Below are 21199 nucleotides of genomic sequence, written 5' to 3' on the forward strand. Positions count from 1 at the left end.
AGGTCTTGTTTACTCCAGTTTTTCTGAAAAAGTGTTCAGCCAGGACATGGAGTAACATGGAGGGAGTTACAGAGAGAGAGAGAGAGATGAATTTAGCTCATTGTATTTGTTCAGAGCCATGTCCCAAAATAACTTCTCTTGTTCATATTCTCAAATTGCACACTCTTCTTAGTGATAAATCACTTTCATTCCAGCTCTGAATATAGCATACCTTATCCCATGGAGATAGAAGAGAGAATTCATTTGTTTTGATAGATCATGCAGCAAAGCATGGCTAATTCTACTACTTTACTGCCAGAACAATTAATACTGGACTACATGTTTAAAGTGCATTAATTGTGGCTTTTAAATGTGTGAAGAGCCAAATGTCTATAAATATTGCACATGGAAGCTCCACTAAAAAGGCCAGAGATTAATGGGTAGCATAAACGGACAAACAAGAGAGAGTATTTATTTATTTTTACTCTGGGCTTGGCTACACTTACATTTTATAGCACTCTAACTTGCTGGCTCAGGGGTGTGAAAAATCACCCCCCTGAGCGCAGCAAGTCTGAGCGCTTTGAAGCACTAGTGTGGACAGGGAGAGCCCTCTCCCAGCGCTCGTGCGTGACCACACTCGCACTTCAAAGCACTGCTGCGGGAGCGCTCCCGCGGCTGCGCTTTGAAGTTTCTAGTGTAGCCAGGCCCTATGCTAGCATGTCGATAACAGTCTACTGAAAGATGTAGGATTAAGGTGACAAACAGAATGAGAGTGAATGATTTAGTAAGAACTAAGAATCTGATTCTGAGAAACGCTGAGCACCTGCAACTCCCTGAGTTCAAGATGCATTGCAGATACTCAACACCTCTCAAGATCAGGCACTTAGGGCCTCTCTACACTTGCAAGTTAGGGCTTGGCTACACTTGTGAGTTACAGCACAATAATGGAGCCCCAGGCGCACTAGCTCACTACCCGTCCACACTGGCAAGGCACGTAGAGCGCTCTGACTCCACGGCTACAGCGCTGCTGGTACTCCACCTCGGTGAGTGGAAAAACGTTTGCTGCACCCCTGCTGGAGCATCATGGTGCCAGTGTGGATGAGGTGTTGCATTACTGCGCTCTGATCAGCCTCCAGAAACATCCCATAATCCCCTTAAGTCAAGTGGCCACTCTTGTCATTGTTTTTGAATCGCTGCAGGAATGCGGATATGCCCTTTGAAAGTTCCGTTTCAGACATCTGGTTGCAACCATTAGTGTGGAATGCTGTGTGAGAGAGAGAAAAAGAGAGGCGAGGGGGGGGAGAGGGTCTGCTGCTGTCTGAACTTACAAGACAGCATGCTGGCATGCTGTCAGCCCCCCAAAAACCCACTCTCTCTCCCCCCACATACACACAACACACTCCCTGTCACATTCCACCCCACCCCACCCCCATTTGAAAAGCACGTTGCAGTCACTTGCATGCTGGGATAGCTGCCCATAATGCACCGCTCTCAATGCCACTGCAAGTGCCGCAAATGTGGCCACGCCAGTGCGCTTGAAGCTGTCAATGTGGACAGATTGCAGCACTTTCCCTACTGCGCTCTCCGAAGGCTGATTTACCTCAAAGAACTCTACATCTGCAAGTGTAGCCATGCCCTTAGTTTGAATTAAGGTAGGTGTGAATTTAAAGTGCAATAGCTATTCCAGAATAACCCCACATGTGGATACTCTTTTTCCTATGTAAGAGTGCCTTGTTCTGATTTACCTTCATCCACTTTATGGATTACTTACTTAATCAATGTATAATCGAGACAAAGCTTTCTAATGAAAATTCCAAGGAACTCATTGTATAAAATTCCATGTAAATAACTAGTACTATTGCAACATTCAGTTTAATAACTCAAACAGGAAATTCCAAATCCTAAAAGTCCAACCTGAACTCTGATTCCTTTGGCATGTACTTTAAAACGTATTTCTCATGTACCAGAGGTCTACTACAGGAGTGGAGAGGAGAGATTCTGTGGCCTGTAATATGCAGGAGGTCAGACTAGATCATCATGACAGTCCCTTCTGACCTTCAAGTCTGAGTATTACATCAGGACAGCCTCAACAGTGATATCCCTCCCATTGGACTACATCATCAGGGTAAATCAGCCAATCACTGTAGATCTCTCTTCCCCCACTAGACTTTATGCTGTAATCTTATGAGTTGAAATATTATTTCCCCCCATGCTCCCCACCCACCCACACACAGGTGTTGAAGATTAAATTGAAAAGTGCGTTATTAGATTTTTGGCTGAAAGATTCCATGTAAATACAGTGTATGGTTATTAAAATACCTGAGTATTTCTTTATTAAATTAAAAACTACATCATTGATGCACATTTTTTTTTTAATAAGAGACTCCAATGACAATTTATGCTTCCAAATCAAAAGTGATGGAAGCAGTTTACTGAACACAGATGCCAGCATGTAGGTGAATGTAGAGGCAGACACATGCATGTTGTTATAGAATAGCATATACGTGTACAAAATTCATAGGTTGGTAGAGCTCAACCTCTTCCCTTTTCTCCCCACATCCTCCCTAACTTGTTGCTCTATGAATAGCACTGTGGCGTGACAGGACTGCGGCTGCAGAAGTATATGTATATCCATTAAGTTCTTTGTTGCTCCTAACACCTACATGAGTTTTGACAGATAGTCCTTGTGAGGATCCACAAGTCTTGAACTGCAGGCTCCCAGGCAACCTTCACATCCCAGTCGCCATCCAGGGACTTGCTAGTAACTAGTGGGATGACTAGTGAGCCCCACCAGAGAAGCTACTCATAGCTGTCCTGATTGGAGAAGTGCCCAGCCCCACCAGTTGGTTTGGCTGCACTATTTAAGCCAGAAGGCAGCACTGGAAGTTGTCTGTGCAACTGGGTGAATTTCTGGCTGGCTGCAACATTGAACCCAACCTTCTTGCCTGACTCCTGAGCACTGCTCTCCTGACTTGTCCCTGGTTCCTGCTTTCCTGACCTGTCTTGTTTCTGATCCCTGCCCCTGGTCTCCAACTCCAACCCTGACCCCTAGTTTGACTCCTGACTCTGGCCCCTGGCTTGACTCCCGCCTCCAGCTCCAACTCCCAGTTTCTGATTTGGCATGGTTTCTGGCTTCTGACCGCCACTGCAAGACTACTAGGCCTGACTTCCACTGTTCCAACCACTAGGCATGACAGCCCAAGCCCCAGTCATGACAGTCCGAGAATAATTTTAATGTATGACAATACATACTTGTGACTGACAACAACTTGCCATATCCTGGACAAACCTGATGGAATTATGACAAATTTTATTGAATAAATATAGCCTTATTGAATTGGATTTAATACCTTTGGGGTCCACTGTATTACAAACAAAATTGTTATGTTGTTGTAGGATGACATGTTTTCTAGGATCTTGGTTAATGTCAATGTTAGGAACTTCAGAGAACTGTTTGGGACACTACATGTGAAGTGGGTTTTCTAGGAGGTACTCAGGAGGCCTTTTGAAACTACACCCTGAGGAAAGAGCCATTGTCTTCTAATTAGCAACTTCTTGAAACTCCAGATCAAAGACCCCTGAACTGTAAAAGGGGTGGACTAAATTTTTATGAGTGGGCTTGTTCTGAGCTGGAGCTGTGATGAACTTGAAACCCCTTGGATAGGGTTCTGAAGGACTGCTCCTGCCAGAGCCCATGTTAGGGTTAGAGAGATCTCTGGCAAGTTTATGAGTATGTGTGTAGCTTATTTTATTTTTAATGTGTTCTCTATAATGCTTTATCCTTAAGAATACAACAGGTTTTCATAGCAAGTTTTGTGTGGTAACTTATGACTGGTGCCCATCACCCTGTTATTAGTCTTGGAAGAGAAAACAAGAGAAGGTTGTTTAGGCAACCTATCGTCTGCTGGGAACAACACAGTGAAGGCAGCAAGTTGTTCAACCTTGAATTACCTTTGTCCAAAAGGAGAGAGATGCAAGAAAGGGGACAGCCAGGGGAAGCCTGAGATTGGGTTCCTTTGCTGTACCATAGAGCAGGATTAAGTGCAGTTGCCCTGAATTGGGACAGTAGTAATAGGGCAGAAGTATACTTCTGAGACGTACGGCATATTGTACTTCCTTTAGTGAAAGAGTTACTAGTGCTTCACTTACTGAGAGTCACAGTTGTTAGATAACCAAATAATTAATCTGCAAAACAAGTTGCTACCTACTGATTGTTAACAAGCATTTGTTATGGTCAAATAGCCAGAGTCGATAAGTGGCCACTTTAATTTTGTATTTTTAGGAACTATAATTGCAAAAATATTGATTTCAATCATAATAAGTTCAGTTTTTGCAAAAAAATGCTCTGTAATTAACACATTACAGTACTGTGTTCATCTAACAAACTGCTTTAAGCGTACAAACAAAATTGCTGTTTGAAATATTGACAGTCTCCTATTGCAGGACTCATGGGCCCCACAATCCTCAATGGATCAATAGTCCTTCATACCACTACGCAGATAACTGACCACAAAAAATAACAGCATACATATAGAAATATTTTAAAACCTATGTTAAGGACTCTTTCATTTGTGTTTTACTGATAAACTAGGCTATTAAAGCTCCTTCAAAGCTATTATATTCCGTAATTTCACTGCCCATTTGAGGATTGTTTATTATATGATCTATTAACATGATAGTGTAAAAATATACTTCAATGGCACATTTATGATATAAGTGGGGAATCTAACAATCAAATATTTAACTTCTCGGTACCTAGATTACTGACAATAGTATTAATGATTCCTTGGGAATAATTTCAGTCTATCATTAAAATACCCATTTAAAACAGATTTAAACTTTCATATGTATATTATCAACCTGATATACCACCTGCTTCAGCCTTGCTTGAAACGCTAAGTTCAGAGTATTTAAAATCTTGGGGAATGGCCATTTGCTTGGGGTTACACCTGGTCTGCTGGAGACCTGCCAGCTATTGGGAGCCTGGCCAGGTCAGGATACTTGGGAGGAGGTAGTAATGACCTGAAACTGCTCCCCTAGCCTGCCCTCCTGAATTGACCAGCAGTGAGGAAGGTGGGTCACATAAGAAAGTCAGGCTGAGGAAGTTCACATTTCCCATGCAGGTTTTTTTCTCCCGAGACACAGATCTCTGAGCAGTGCCTTGTAAATCCACCAATTATGGGTTTGTTTTTTAATTCTTCTGCTACATCCTCCCATGACACCTTACTGACTAGATTTCTAAATTCTCCTCAACATTTGCCTGCCTGAAATCCAGTGTCCATGAACGAGTCCCACCTTATGGTGAATTTAAGTCCTTTTGTTCTTCGTTGTTGGTAACAAGATCTAATATTACTTTGACATTCACAGGCAGTTCTATAAAGGCTTCCCACAGGTTGGGCACTTTGCTTTTTTACTTCAAAGTTGTATTCTGGGTAACTTAGCAAGAAAACTGTTCATTTCTTGTGAAGTCCAAAACCCAAGCAATAAGCCAACTATACTACAAACACTGTTTACTCTATATTTAACTTTTTTCTTCTAAATTTTTTCCCCTCAAAGCTGTTCTGCTGAGAGATCCATCTCCAAGCTTTCCCCATTGCTGTTATTGTCCAAGAAAAGTGAGTCTAGAGGCCAACTGGTCAGGGCCCCACTAAGCTAGGCACTGTACAGATATATAGTGAATGACAATCCTTGCCCTGAACAGCTGGCAGTCTAAGAGTGAATTGAATACTAATGATTATGTGGGCAAAATTCTACTCACAAAAATCAATGTCAGTAAGTGGGATTTAGCTTTTTTCCTTCTACAGTGGCACAAATGTTTCATTTTTCTTAAGTGCAACACCATTTGACAGATGAAGACAGCTTTCTACTTGTAATGAAAACTAATCAGACTTTATTAATGAAAACAGTAATGTGACAGTTACTATGTGCCTTCATGAAATTCTGCAATGTGAGATTTGAGTAAGTACACTGACTATGCGTATATCAACTTTTTCCACAAGAAAGGAGATCACACATTCAATGTCCATATGAGATTATTGTACACATTCCCTTGTATGGCCATCCAACATCTTGACAGATTAAATGAAACACAACAAAGTCCATCAGTCAATGGTGCTTGACTGTACTGTGGCAGAAGAGCCCAATGCACAAGCAGCAGACCTTCCCAGAGTGGCTACAGGTCCACTTGCCAGATGGAGGTTGGAGCACACTCTGTTTCCTGGATCTCCTGTGGTCCTCAGCTTGGGCTTTCTGATGGCTCTCTGTGATGACTGCAACAGCCTTAACCCAGCTTCTCCAGACTGAGCAGTTGTGGGCAGGGTTCTCCCAGCCATAGATCCACTTAGAGAGTCTCTGAGCACGTTTATCCTTGTGATCATTCTATTACAGAGACAAATAGTCTTGGTGATTTTTAATGTTTTTTATCATTTGCAGGTAGAGCTCGTCTGATGTCTAAAGAGTGAAGTCTCCTCTCCTCATTGTAAGCGTGAGGTTTTCGGAAGAATACTGGTTAATGAATATTTTGATGTGAAACTCAATTGTTGTGATTTCTCCCCCCACCCCCAGGTGTGGATGAAGAAGGTGAAGAGGCAACCAAAGGTTGGGGATGCAGTAGTGGATGGGTAGGGGTAGGTGGTTCTCAGTCATCCAATCAGAAATGGCCCTTGGATGGCGATGGGGCTGGGTTGCAGCAGTTGTGGTAGAGGGAACTGTATAGCTGGGTCTTTGTATTCTCTGGCATTTGGACAGTGGTTTGCACGAGTGCTGGTGGTAGAAGAATTGAGGAGGTGATCTTGGCTTATACATCTATTTACAGTGTTTTCTCTTTGAGACCACAGCATAAAGGCCTAGGGAGCAGAGGGATGTTCTAGAGTCTTTCAACAAGTGTATGTACTCAGTCTTCTCACTGAATATGTTAGACTTATCAAAAGGTAAGTACTCTACAGTATTTTGAACCTCCCTGGGGAACCCTGAGGATGGCAGCCAAGGCTCTCACTTCATGACTATACCTGTGGCTATCCCTCTAGATGCAGTGTCAGCTGCATCCACAGCAGCTTGAAGGGATATTTTGCCACTAGTTTGCAACACTTAATGAGTGTCTGGAATTGGGCTCTGCCCTCTTGAGGGAGTTTGCCCTTAAAGTCATAGGATCATAGAAAGGCAGGACTGGAAGGGACCTCGAGAAGTCACCAAGTCAAGCTTCCTGCACTGAGGCAGAGCCAAGTAAACCCAGACCAACACTGACGGGTGTTTGTCCAACCTGCTCTTAAAAACCTCCAATGATGGGGATTTTACAACCTCCCTTGGAAACTTATTCCAGAGGTCAGCTACCCTTATAGTTAGAAAGTTTTTCTTAATATCTAATCTAAATTTCCCTTGATGCAGATTAAGCCAATTACTTCTCGTCCTACCTTCAGTGGACATGAGAAAAATTAATCTCCATCCTCTTTATAATAGCTCTGAATATATTTAAAGACTTATCAAGTGCTCCCATCAGTCATCTTTCCTCAAGATGAAACATACCCTCTTCCCCCTTTTTTTAGCCTTTCCTCATAGGTCAGGTTTTCTAAACCTATCATCAGTTTTGTTGCTCTCCTCTGGACCATCCACAATTTGTCCTCATCTTTCCTAGAGTGTGGTGCCCAGTATTGGACACAAAGTCCAGCTGAGGACACATCAGTGTTGAGCAGAGTGGGACAATTACCTTCCATGTCTGATATATGGCACTCCTATTAATACACCCCGGAATGATGATAGCCTTTTTTTCCAACTGCTTCACATTGTTGACTCATTCATTTTGTGACTCACTATCATCTCTAGATCTTTTTCAGCCAGTACTACTACCTAGGCAGTTATTCATCATTTAGTAGTTGTGCATCTGATTTTTCCTTCCTAGGCATAGTATTTTTCACTTGTCTTTATTGATCATCATCATATTGACTCCAGACCAATTCTCCAATTTGTCAAGGTTATTTTGAATTCTTAACCTGTCCTCTTAAGTGCTTGCAACCCATTGGTGTCATCCACAAATTTCATAAGCATTCATAAGGGATTCATACGTCCCTTCATGCTTTGGCCATCATTCCAGAGGACATGCTTCCATGCTGATGACACTCCTTAAAAAAATAAGGTGTTAACTAAATTTGTGACTGAACTCCTTTGGGGAGAATTGTATGTCTCCAGCTCTGTTTTACCCGCATTCTGGCATATATTTCATGTTACAGTAGTCTTGAATGATGACTCAGCACATGTTGTTTATTTTAAGAACACTTTCACTGCAGATTTGACAAAATGCAAAGAAGGTACCAATGTGAGATGACTAAAGATAACTACAGCACTCGACCCAAGGTTTAAGAATCTGAAGTGCCCTCCAAAACCTGAGAGGGATCAGGTGTGGAGCACGCTTTCAGAAGTCTTAAAAGAGCAACAGTCCGATGCGGAATCTACAGAACCTGAACCACCAAAAAAGAAAATCAACCTTCTGCTGGCGGCATCTGACTCAGATAATTAAAACAAACATGTAACGGTCTGCACGGCTTTGGATTCTTATTAAGCAGAACCTCTCATCAGCATGGTCGCATGTCCTCTGGAATGGTGGATGAAGCATGAAGGGACGTATGAATCTTTAGCACATTTGGCACGTAACTATCTTGCTACGTTGGCTGCAACAGTGCCATGCAAACACCTGTTCTCACTTTCAGGTGACATTGTGAACAAGAAGCAGGCAGCATGATCTCCTGTAAATGTAAACAAACTTGTCTGTCCGAGTGATTGGCTGAACAATAACTAGGACTGAGTGGACTTCTAGACAATAAAGTTTTACACTGCATTAAAAAATAAAACAGGTATGTTTTGTACATAATTCTACATTTGTAAATTCAACGTTCTTGATAAAGCAATTGCACTACAGCACTGGTATTAGGTGAACTGAAAAATATTATTTCTTTTGTTTTTACATGCAAATATTTGTAATAAAAATAAATATAAAATGAGCACTGTACACTTTGTATTCTGTGTTGTAATTGGAAACAACACATTTGAAAATGTAGAAAACATCCAAAAATATTTAAATAAATGGTATTCTATTCTTGTTTAACAGTGCGATTAATTGTGCGATTAATTTTTTTAATTGCTTGACAGCCCTACTAATTTCATGTAGACCACATTTCCCTAGTTTGCTTATGAGACTCTCACATGGGACTGTATCAAAAGTCTTACTAAAATCAAAATATATCACATCAACTGCTTTTCCCCATTCCCTTGGCCAGTAACTCTGTCAAAGGAGGAAATTAGGCTGATTTGGCATGATTTTCTCTTGACATATGCATGCTGTCTATTCCTTATAATCTTCTTATGCTCTAGGTGCTTAAAAATTGACTGTTTAATAATTTTTCCCAATATTGTTCCAGGTATTGAAGTTCAGCTGACTGTTCTATAATTCCTTGGATCCTCCGTTCCCCTTTTTAAAGAGAGGTACTATGTTTGCCATTCTCCAGATCTCTAGGAATTCACCCTTTCCTCCATGAGTTCTTCAAGGTAACTGCTAACGGTTCCAAGATTGGTTCCACTAATAGCAAAATATTATTTCAATAATTTGAGTAACAAAGACTGGTAGTTAGCAAAATGAAGTGAAGACTTGTAAACGAAAAAGCTTCCCCACAATATCAAGTTGTCTCAAGCCCTTATCTGTTGGTGTAGCCTTGGGATGTAATCTGAACCTTTCAGTGGCCAGTTGCACCACCAGGGATATATATGCTGGGTGTGTAAAGAGGGACTCAGCTCTTTTGGCGGATATAAAATAGCATTTCAGCCCTTTTCAGGGTAGGGGTGCAAGAGGCTGGAGTATGCCAGACCGTGTTAGCTGGCTACATGATGGAGAGCCATGTTACGGGGACGAGGAGGTTGTAAATAATCAAAAAAACTGATGTTGGTATCCTAGACTGCCTCTAGTGGAACCTGGAGGTCATTCCCCACTTCCTACAGAAGCTGCTGCTATTGCCTGTGATTGTCAGGTGAGGATGGCAAAGATGGGGCAACTGCCGTGTCTGGTGAGGAAGATGAAACACCAATCGGTATCTGTGGATCAGGCTCAGCCACCGCTCCCTTCGCTGTAGGGACCCCATTCTGTCATAGTCCTTTCCATGAGATGTTTTTTCGGCCAGATCTCACAAGCTTTGCGGGTTCATGGGGAAAATGAGCAACAGATGCTGCACTTTGCTGAGATGTGCGCCTCTCCCAGATAGCAGACACAACATTGGTACTTGTCACTCATGGAAAAGGAGGGGTGGCAGGAGAGACAGTTCTTAAACTCTAGGATTTTGGACATAGTCTTTGTGCATCGGGAAAGACTTCCCGAGGCAGGGAGAAAACTAAGTTATACTAACTATGCTAAGTCTAAAACTTTAACGACCCTAAAATACAAAAACTATTTTAATGAATCTGTAAAATATATTGACGAGAAAGACACACTGAGAAATCAGAGGACACAGAGGATTCTGACCCAGGCCATGCAGTGATAAGACAAAACTGAAGAGACATTCGCCAGCAGCACCCCTTATACCTTGGTCCAGAGCAAGTGATGTCTGTTTGTCCATCGTACCACTGTATGCCCTGAGTCAGAATCTCAGGCGCGTGGTGCACATGCCTATCCACGTGTGGAATACATATAGGACCAGCACTCAAAAGAAGAACTTGAAGATACTTTATTTGGGAAGATGCAGAGCACCACACTACTACACATTTGACATCAGTTGTAGCAGGGGGACCATACAGGGATATACTGGGAGATTTTACACTGTGAAGGAAGGCCACAACCTACCCACCCCACCTATATAATGTACACCACCATAGGCATCAACTTCCACTGTTCCCTGTGGGTGCTCGACCCTAGCACCGCCCCATTCCACCCCTTCCCCCAAAGTCCCCGCCCCTGCCCCGCCTCCTCCCGAGTGCGCTGCATCCCTGCTCCTCCCCCTCCCTCCTGGAAAGTCCTAAGCACTGCCAACCTGCTGCCAAACAGCTGTAAGAGCTGGGAGATAGGAGGAGGAGTGGGAACGCGGTGCGCTTGGTGGTGGGGGGAGAGGTGGGGCACGGGGTGAGGGGAGGTTGGCTGCCGGTGGGTGCAGAGCACCCACTAATTTTTCCCCGTGGGTGCTCCAGCCCCGGAGCACCCGCAGAGTCGGCGCCTATTTACACCACGACTTCCTTCCCCTTCTGCACACGCACCTCTTCATCACACAATCATTGCTCAACACTAATAGTTGTGGAAGTTTGATGTCGCAGTGTGCTGTGTTGCAAGGCAGTAGTGTGGTAAAGGGACAATGGAAGGCTGACATCCTCATTAGGTTACAGTTAAGGTTGTGGTGGATGGTCTGTAGTGTATGATGGATATGGTAACGGTAAAGGGCGTGTCTGTGGGTGGAGAGGAGGGCATGTAGTATTAGTTAGCTTAACTTGTCATTTCCTTGCTTTTGTGATTAGGTTATGCATGAAGCAAGCTAGGCAATTCTAGCTGCTTCACAGTGAAATTTTTTTGTGGATTAGTTTCTTATGTGCTTTTAAATGCTTAAACAAGTATTTGGAGGGTAAGGTAAGTGATGGGAGAGAAGGAACACAAAGCTTGTCTATTAGCAACTGTTACTCATCTTAAGGCAACGGATAAAAATAAATCCAATTTTTAAAATAAATAAATACAAATTACCCATTTCATTAGGTCTACTCAATATCCATTTCTCTATCAAATTCTATGTAGACAGAGATTAAAGAAACTTTCAACTGCTATAGACAAATTTCAGCCAGAGCTTAATTTCCCACACTTCCTATTGAACAGTTCTGAAAAGAAATCAAACAAAGTAGTACAGGGGGAAAAAAAAAAAAACTATAAAATACCAGTCTCTGGGAAGCAGTCTCATGCAGCATTGTTACATTCACCTTACGCAGAAGGTGTGCTCCCAAAGGTGTCCTTTACACACCTAAAGCCATCTTTTTATATCCTCTCTGTTTACAGGTAAAAGGTACTGTGTACATCATCTGAAACTAGATTTAAACCAATCAGCTTTCTACCTTGTTTTTCTGGTATCATGGTGTATCCCTTATCTCTTTGTTCTGAACACATGCATTCCAGGTATCAGGAATCATGAAGGCAACTCCTAAGTCTGTAATACGTAGAACTATTATATATCTTGTCCTTTTCCTTTGAGACATTCCAATACTGGCCTGTGAGAATAAATCCCTTTCTGTTGCTATGGTAAAGCACTCATCTGTCCTGATCTTGACAGCTTCCAGATTTGCTCTAGCCAAAACTTACTTTAGTGAATGCAATGGGTTATGGAATACTTAGCATAAGCAAGCAGGGTTATAGAAAAAGCACAGACCAATTTAGGATATGTAACTGCTACTATATTACTGTCATGTGCTTAATAAATACCGGACAGGTTAGGACCGTTACTCAATGAAGGGCGGGAAACAATAACAGAAAATGTGGAAATGGCAGAGATGCTTAATGACTTCTTTGTTTTGGTTTTCACCAAGAAGGTTGGTGTGATTGGATGTCTAACATAGTGAATACCAGAGAAAATGAGGTAGGATCAGAGGAGGCTAAAATAGGGAAAGAAGTAGTTAAAAATTACTAAGACAAATTAGATGTCTTCAAGTCACCAGGGCCTGACGAAATGCATCCTAGAATACTCAAGAACCTGAGTGAGGAGATATCTGAGCCATTAGCAATTATCTTTGAAAAGTCATGGAAGACGGGAGAGATTCCAGAAGACTGGAAAAGGACAAATATAGTACCCATCTATAAAAAGGAAATAAGGACAACCCAGGGAATTACAGACCAATCAGCTTAACTTCTGTACCCGGAAAGATAATGGAGCAAATAATTAAGCAATCAATTTGCAAACATCTACGAGATAATAAGATAAGTAACGATCAGCATGGATTTGTCAAGAACAAATTGTGTCAAACCAACCTGTTAGCTTTCTTTGACAGGGTAACAAGCCTTGTGGATGTGGGGCAAGCGGTAGACGTGGTATAACTTGACTTCAGTAAAGCTTTTGAAACTGTCCCGCATGACCTTCCCATAAAAAAACTAGGGAAATGCAACCTAGATGGAGCTATTATAAGGTAGGTGCAAAACTGGTTGGAATAGTTATCAGTGGTTCACAGTCATGCTGAAAGGACATAACGTGTGGGGTCCCGCAATGATCAGTTCTGGGTCTGGTTCTGTTCAATATCTTCATCAATGATTTAGATAATGGCATAGAGAGTACACTTATAAAGTTTGTGGATGATACCAAGCTGGGAAGGGTTGCAAGTGCTTTGGAGGATAGGATTAAAATTCAAAATGATCTGGACAAACTGGAGAAATGATCTGAAGTAAATAGGATGAAATTCAATAAGGACAAATGCAAAGTACTCCACTTAGGAAGGAACAATCCGTGGCACACATACAAAATAGGAAATGACTGCCAAGGAAGGAGTACTGCAGAGAGGGATCTGGGGGTCATAACGGACCACAAGCTAAATCTGAGTCAACAGCGTAACGCTGTTGCTAAAAAAGCGAACATCATTCTGGGATGTATTAGCAGGAGTGTTGTAAGCAAGACACGAGAAGTAATTCTTCCGCTCTACTCCGTGCTGATTAGTCCTCAAGGGGAGTACTGTATCCAGTTCTGGGCTCCATATCTCAGGAAAGATGTGGACAAATTGGAGAGAGTCCAAAGAAGAGCAACAAAAATGATTAAAGGTCTAGAAAACACGACCTGTGAGGGAAGATTGAAAAAATTGGGTTTGTTTAGTCTGGAAAAGAGAAGACTGAGAGGGGACATGATAATAGTTTTCCAGTATGCAAAAGGTCGTTACAAGGAGGAGGGAGAAAAAATGTTTTTCTTAACCTCTGAGGACAAGGACAAGAAGCAATGGGCTTAAATTGCAGCAGGGGAGGTTTAGGTTGGACATTAGGAAAAACTTCTTAACTGTCAGGGTGGTTAAGCACTGGAATTAATTGCCTAGGGAGGTTGTGGAATCTCCATCACTGGAGATTTTTAAGAGCAGGTTTGACAAATACCTGTCAGGAATGATCTAGATAATACTTTAGTCCTGCCATGAGTGCAGGGGATTGGACTAGCTGACTTCTCAAGGTCCCTTCCAGTCCTATGATTCTAGGATATATGTATGGTGTAAATACGTATTGATATTGTGACACACACACACTTGTGTATATATTAGTCAACAATATCCGCACAAGATAGTTAAGAGTCAGAATAAGAAATATTTAGTAATGAAATACCCAATAATGAACTAACATCTTTTCCCTGATTGTAGAGCATTACATTGACAGCAACAATGAACCTTATTCAAGCCCTCATTCTACAAGAGGAATAAAAGAAATAGATTTACTTTTCTACCCTGCATAAATGGTAAATGAAGACCTGTGCAAGAATTCTTATGAATTAAGATGAGAATGCATCCCACGGCCAGTGTCATTACTTTCCTTCTAAATTCTGAATGGATTCTCCCCCAACCCACCCCCCTTTTTTTTTCTTTTGCCTAAACTCTGCAGAAGTTGCAGCTACACTGGAGTGTCTTCAGAGCCAGGATTTTAGCGTGTGTGATAGACTGGAAACCCAGTAAGCAGAGCAAAAGCCATTTAAAATCGGAGGCTCTTTTCCCAAAGATCTAGTAAATTACCCAACTTAATAGTTAGGAAGTGTACAATAAAATTGCTCTAAGCCTGATAAAATATTTGGACAAAGAGGAAATGGGACTTCTTTGCCAATGGCAAATTTAGATTGAGTTGCCACCATAAAAGATGTCAAGTGTATGAGGACAGAATTTTTATACTTCTATGAGACTACAACAGAGTTATCAGAAACTATTTAAGTCTATTAAAATGCTGTGTTACTTATACAGTAGTTCTTAAAGAAACAAATAAAAAGCAAAACAATTATTTTACTTAATTTGTAAACATCTATAGAATAAACAGCCTTATTTTGGTGGGCAAAATTTAAAAAGATGACTGGGGTTTGTTTTTTTTTAAACCTTCTTCTTGTAGGATGTTATTGGTGTTACCTATATTCTCCATTGTAAGCATAGGAAATACTCACTCTGCTCCTGGGTCAGCAAGTTATTTAAGCTCTTGTCTCGCTTCAAGCGCGAGTAGTCCCATTGAACTTAGTGCTGATAAGAGTTTACCTACCAGTTTAAAAAAACCTTTTCTGTGCCCACTGTACATGTAAAAGAGATGGAAGAGAGCCAGAACAGTCTAGGGAGGAAAATAACCCTTAGACAAAGAAAGAAAAAACTCACCCTTTTCTAGCCATTACCCACATGATGTTTTCTGGTAAACTACATCTCTTCAGAATCTGATTGCATGGAATAGCTGTTCGTTTTCAGATGTTGGAATGGGTAATACCTAAATCAGTTATGCAAGGGTTTATAGCTAAAATAAGATCAAAAGGCAAAATTACTGTAGTGAGGGAAGAGGGCCTGAACATATTGGCTGAATCTATAGAGAAAAATCTGAATAAATTTGAAAAGAACCACTGGATTGAACAGAGAGAAACATGGCGGGGAGGGGGGAAGGCTAGAAATCATAATAATGTAAAAAAGTATATGATAAAATGTTTAGTGTGTTTCTCTTTTGCCTGAATTCAGACTGAGTAATTACAGCCAGTTGAATTCTGAAATTGTATGATGTAAAATTTCCCCATTTTTCAAACCAGCTCTATGAGTAACATATGTATTATCCTCAGAGATGGGTGAAGGTATTATTGGCCTCTGCCAAATGCCCTAGTTGCTGGAGTCATATGGATCCCAACAGAATCTCACATTTTGTTTTTGTTTTTAAGTAAGATTGTAGCCCTCATGGATGCCAAGAAAGGCTTGAAAATGTGACCTGAGTGTAATGCATGCAATGACATCTGCCTGGATCTGCAGACAGCCCGAGAACTTCCCCATGCATCTTAAGGAGGTATTAATTTCAAAATCTACTGTGCTGGGAGACCCCCAACAATACCGTCCCAGCAGAGGATTGTGTGTAACAGGAGGAGAAGAGTGTAGTAGGCCAAGCCCCTACAAGCAAGCAGTTATGCCCAAACTCAGTACTGGGACCCCCTGCTGTAATCCCTGCCTCTTAGGAACAGAGGGAAGGCAGGCCCTGCTGCCATTCCTGCAGAAAGAAGAGGGTAGCTTGCTACTGTGATTCCAAGAGGAGAGAGGAAATGTCCTAGGTTGCAGAGGCAGAACCACAGGAGATTGCTCTATTTCGGTGTAGATAGACGTGACTGTTCTCAGGGCACCCAGAACAGAGTCATCTTCTTACCCCCTGCCTCTAGCAAGAGGGAATCTTGCCTGTGGTGGCTGGGTATTAGCTCCCTAATACCATCAGCCCTTCAGCCACTTAAGCCCCCTTCTTCAGCACTGTCTTTGCCTTGCAAATCAACAAGTGCACACCAGTCTCCAAGTCCCCTTGAACTGCTCCCCTGTGACATCCAGCCCGACACATGGTACTCACAGAAATCCCAGATCCTCTGATCCCAAAGGAGCAGTGTACCCCAGTTTATCAGATTAGCCTTAAATCACCACTCTTATGAACACTTACGATAAAACAAAAGAAGATTTATTTAACAAAGAAAAAAGGTTCCACTAGAAACAAGAGCGATGGAACAAGTGGTTACAGCATGAAACAAAATCATAAAAGGTGAACTAGGGCCTACAATTAACAACATTACTTTTCTATCTAATAAAATAGGTTTTCCACACAAAGTTCAATCTATTGTAGTGCTGCCTGGCTTCCGAGGATCCAGTCCTTCACAAAACAAGATGTCTCCTCAGTGAACTGATACAGTGTCTTTCTCCACTCTATGACATATTAAATCAGTCTTTTGTCTCTATTCACAGATGGGATGATACCCTGTCTTTTCTAATGTTCCTTTTTACCTCCAAGTAGTTTTGATGTTTATAGTTTATCTTTGGTGGTTTTCCACAGACTTTTCCATGTTGTTGCAGATGGTGACAACTGAGCAGTACATTACATAATCAGCTGGGCCGAGGGGACTGAAAGTTCCCTCCCACTGAAATGGACTGTCACCCAAAAATGATTCACTGGTGATTCACTTTCACTCCAAGACCATAAGGGCATAATTTTCTAGTTACCATATTTCTTAAATATTCCCATACACACCTCACAATGATTATAAGTATTGATAAGCTAAGCTATAAGCTTTCAGTAGAGATCTCACATGCTCCTCTTCATGGATAAGTATCATGAAAACAATGTAGTGAGTTTGTCAGGTTTGAGACAAATTCCTCGTAAAGAATGCTGAACCCTTTGCCAGGGTTGGCAACAATGGCGCCTGTGTGTCACAGTAGGTCGCTGCATTTCCTTAACCTGGCCTTGATTGTACTGTGGCTTCACACATACAAACACACATACTCCTCCTTCAGTTTGCATGTGTAGCTAGGGATTTAGAGATGTAAAAGAGGAGACGGGAGGGCTAGTGACTTGATTACTAGACAGAATCAATGGCCATTGTTCCCTTAGCGTGAGGGTGATGAAGCAGAAGGGTCATGGGATAGAGCTGGTACGGTCGCTGCGGAGTAGCGCTAGGGGAGAAGGGAAACCAGCCTTATACTCTAAATTTGATTATGGACGGTTAGCAAAGGGGCAAGATTTAGCCCTAAGAATAAAGACACAACTGTCATGGGGCAGGGAAATATTAGACCCTCTCTTTGCAGCTCTGTCATCTAGATTATTGTGCTGAGCAATAGGCACTTCATTACCAGAAAGACACTGACAAATTGGAGAATGATCAAAGAACCAATGGTTGGTTGAAAGGTCTGATTTATAAGGAAAGATTAAGAGTTAAATATGAATACCCTGGCTATGTGATGACTAAGTGGGGACATGATAACAGTCTAGAAATATCTGACGGGTATGAACACCAATGGAGAGAATTATGTAGTACAATGGAAGTGGGGAGTGTGTGGAGAACTAGGAGTAACAAGATGTGATTTTTAAAAGGAAATATTTAGAGTGAATATCAAGCAAAGCAATTTGAGTCAGATGATTTTTATTTATTATATATTTGTGGTAGCATCCTCTGTGAGGATTCAAAGAGCCTATGGATTAATCTCCCCGGAGAGGTGGTGGGAGCCCCATTGACCGACACATCTGTATCTAGACCAAACAATAGAAGCAGTAAATATACTGGGACATACAGGGAGCAATCCTGCATTGGTAGCAAGAGGGACTAGATGACCCGAAATGGGTACTCTAATAACAGTAGTTAAAGGAAAATTGCAAAAGGTTTTTTTCTTGTTTCGTTTTGTTTTTGCGCTACTGCTCTGTTATGATGTATAAAGATGGACTCACCCTATATGTGTTTGACTGGTATGACTTTCATAGAGAGTGCTTTTATTCCAACTTTTGGTTAGGAGTTTCAGAAAAACAGTGTTTGAGAAAAAACCCAACGTTTTAAGCTGTCTGATTAAATGTGCAACTGTCAACTAAGGACTCCGAAAGTTGCAATTAAGGTGTCAGTGTACTGGGACATCAGTACCCCACACTAGTTCTCCAGTACTCCAGGAGGTTCATCCTGCAGAAACCAGGACATCAAAACCTCATAATTCTAAAATAAGACAAGCGAGAAAATAATTTTTTTAGAAACAAATAAAATCTTCAAAGCAATACAGGGCTCAAGACCAGTTATTTTTTGCTTTGAAATACACACTTTATTTGATTATGGTTGTCAAGGTTCCTCCCCCACTCTGAACTCTAGGGTACAGATGTGGGGACCTGCATGAAAAAACCTCCTAAGCTTATCTTTACCAGCTTAGGTCAAAACTTCCCCAAGGTACAAAATATTCCACCCGTTGTCCTTGGACTGGCCGCTACCACCACCAAACTAATACTGGTTACTGGGGAAGAGCTGTTTGGACGCACCTTTCCCCCCAAAATACTTCCCAAAACCCTGCACCCCACTTCCTGGACAAGGTTTGGTAAAAAGCCTCACCAATTTGCCTAGGTGACTACAGACCCAGACCCTTGGATCTTAAGAACAATGCACAATCCTCCCAACACTTGCACCCCCCCTTTCCTGGGAAATGTTGGATAAAAAGCCTCACCAATTTGCATAGGTGACCACAGACCCAAACCCTTGGATCTGAGAACAATGAAAAAGCATTCAGTTTTTTACAAGAAGACTTTTAATAAAAATTAGAAGTAAATAGAAATAAAGAAATCCCCCCTGTAAAATCAGGATGGTAGATATCTTACAGGGTAATTAGATTCAAAAACATAGAGAACCCCTCTAGGCAAAACCTTAAGTTACAAAAAAGATACACAGACAGAAATAGTTATTCTATTCAGCACAATTCTTTTCTCAGCCATTTAAAGAAATCATAATCTAACACATACCTAGCTAGATTACTTACTAAAAGTTCTAAGACTCCATTCCTGGTCTATTCCCGGCCAAGACGACTACAGACAGACACAGACCCTTTGTTTCTCTCCCTCCTCCCAGCTTTTGAAAGTATCTTGTCTCCTCATTGGTCATTTTGATCAGGTGCCAGCGAGGTTACCTTTAGCTTCTTAACCCTTTACAGGTGAGAGGAGCTTTCCCCTGGCCAGGAGGGATTTCAAAGGGGTTTACCCTTCCCTTTATATTTATGACAATGGTATTTGTATTATTCCCTGTTCTCAGTATAAAGACTACTATAAATGCCGTGGTGTGAGTAATAAGATTACCGCAGTAAACATTATGACACCAATCCTGCAAATGCTTAAATACATGAGTAACTTTACACATATGAATAATCCTGGTAAAATGTAACTGCTCACAGCATTAGGCCGAAGACTTTAACGGTGCTCAATGTAGTAGGTGTTTTCCTTTTCCAGAATTTATGCAATGATATTTTTATTCCCAAGAAAAGGAATTTACCATCCTAAAAATACTGATTTTTGTCAAAATAATTTCTCTGGTTCACTGATAACATGATATTTTCAATTTGAAAAGCAACATTTTACTTTGATGGAGCCTCTATTTCTTTCATAGCACACCTATATCTTCCACAGATACCAAATTCTGCCCTTGATCAACAACAGGAATTCTTAACTGTGTGTTAAATATTGACAGTGGCAATATTTTCAAATATAGGTGATATTTGGCTTTAACTGCTAGTTTCTCCACCGTATTTTAAATAAAGGTTAGGGTGAAATGCTGACAACACAGATGTTAGTCACAATTCTATTACATATACCTACTCTAATTTACTAATAGAATGCAACATGCTGTGAGCTGAAACAATGAAAACTGAAAGGCAGGTTTCATTTGGTCACAACAGGACATTTGTAAGGAGCTATTAAAAAAATATCCACAAAGAAGAATTTATACTCACCTCTTCCAGTTTGACTACAGAACTTTCAAACACTTCTATTTAAGATGTTCTAAGGCATTCTGATTAAAAGTAGATTATATCATAAAATTATACATTTTTTCCAGGCAATACCTTTAGCTTAGTCTACTGAATCAATCAAAATCCACATTAATTACAGTCAGATTATTTCTACAAATAAAACCACAAATGAACTTGGGGAAAAAATGGTAAATGAAAAGTTGGTGGGAGGCAAAAATAAGATCACAGTCATGGGCACTATAGAATTTAGTGTCCTTTCTGTGTGTCAAGCTGTAGTGGAAGGTCAGTCTTTGAAGGCAGGACTTATTGAGTTATAATCAGACATTCATTATGGCCCACTAAGATAAATAATATACTACACATTTAATGTAGGGATCAGCAGTAGTTTGTGATACTTGCAGAGTGCATGACAGACAGCTAAATTGGAACTTTAATTGTCAAATTTGTGAACCAAATTGTTTAATGATGTAAAGTTAACAATTATGGTTTTAATAAGACCTCCTCTGGATTAAATTGCATTGATTTAATAGAAAATGTTTATACAGAAAAATCAGATAGTATGTAAGCCATTACAACAAATATTTAGGCATTTTAGGGTGCCTGTTAATGGAATATTCGGGTTGTCCATGTCTAATACCACTAAGAGTTCACCACATTTTACAGAGACACTTTCCAGAGTAGAATGGCTTTCTGAAAGATTCTACACAGGCAGAACAGGATGGCTTTGAGATTGGAAATGGGATATAAAACCTTTTAACTCTAGGGCACTGGTTGGAATCCAGTATAATTGGTAATGATTTAAAGC

The 21199-nt window shown here is 41.0% G+C and overlaps 1 protein-coding gene across 2 annotated transcripts in view; it reads right to left on the reverse strand.

Annotated features, from left to right (window-relative positions):
- The window catches only part of ZNF385B (zinc finger protein 385B), a 247102-nt gene that overhangs the window by 105861 nt on the left and 120042 nt on the right, over nucleotides 1-21199 (reverse strand). The window contains exon 3 of one of the 2 annotated variants that reach the window (XM_077830102.1): nucleotides 14409-14421. The exons of the other annotated variant lie outside the window; for it this stretch is intronic. Within the exon in view, the coding sequence (XP_077686228.1) occupies nucleotides 14409-14421 (13 nt within the window). The remainder of the gene's footprint in view (nucleotides 1-14408; nucleotides 14422-21199) is intronic. 2 annotated transcript variants of the gene reach the window in all.

The sequence above is a fragment of the Eretmochelys imbricata genome, chromosome 11 (genome assembly GCF_965152235.1).
Source record: "Eretmochelys imbricata isolate rEreImb1 chromosome 11, rEreImb1.hap1, whole genome shotgun sequence".
In the NCBI taxonomy this organism is placed as follows: Eukaryota; Metazoa; Chordata; order Testudines; family Cheloniidae; genus Eretmochelys; species Eretmochelys imbricata.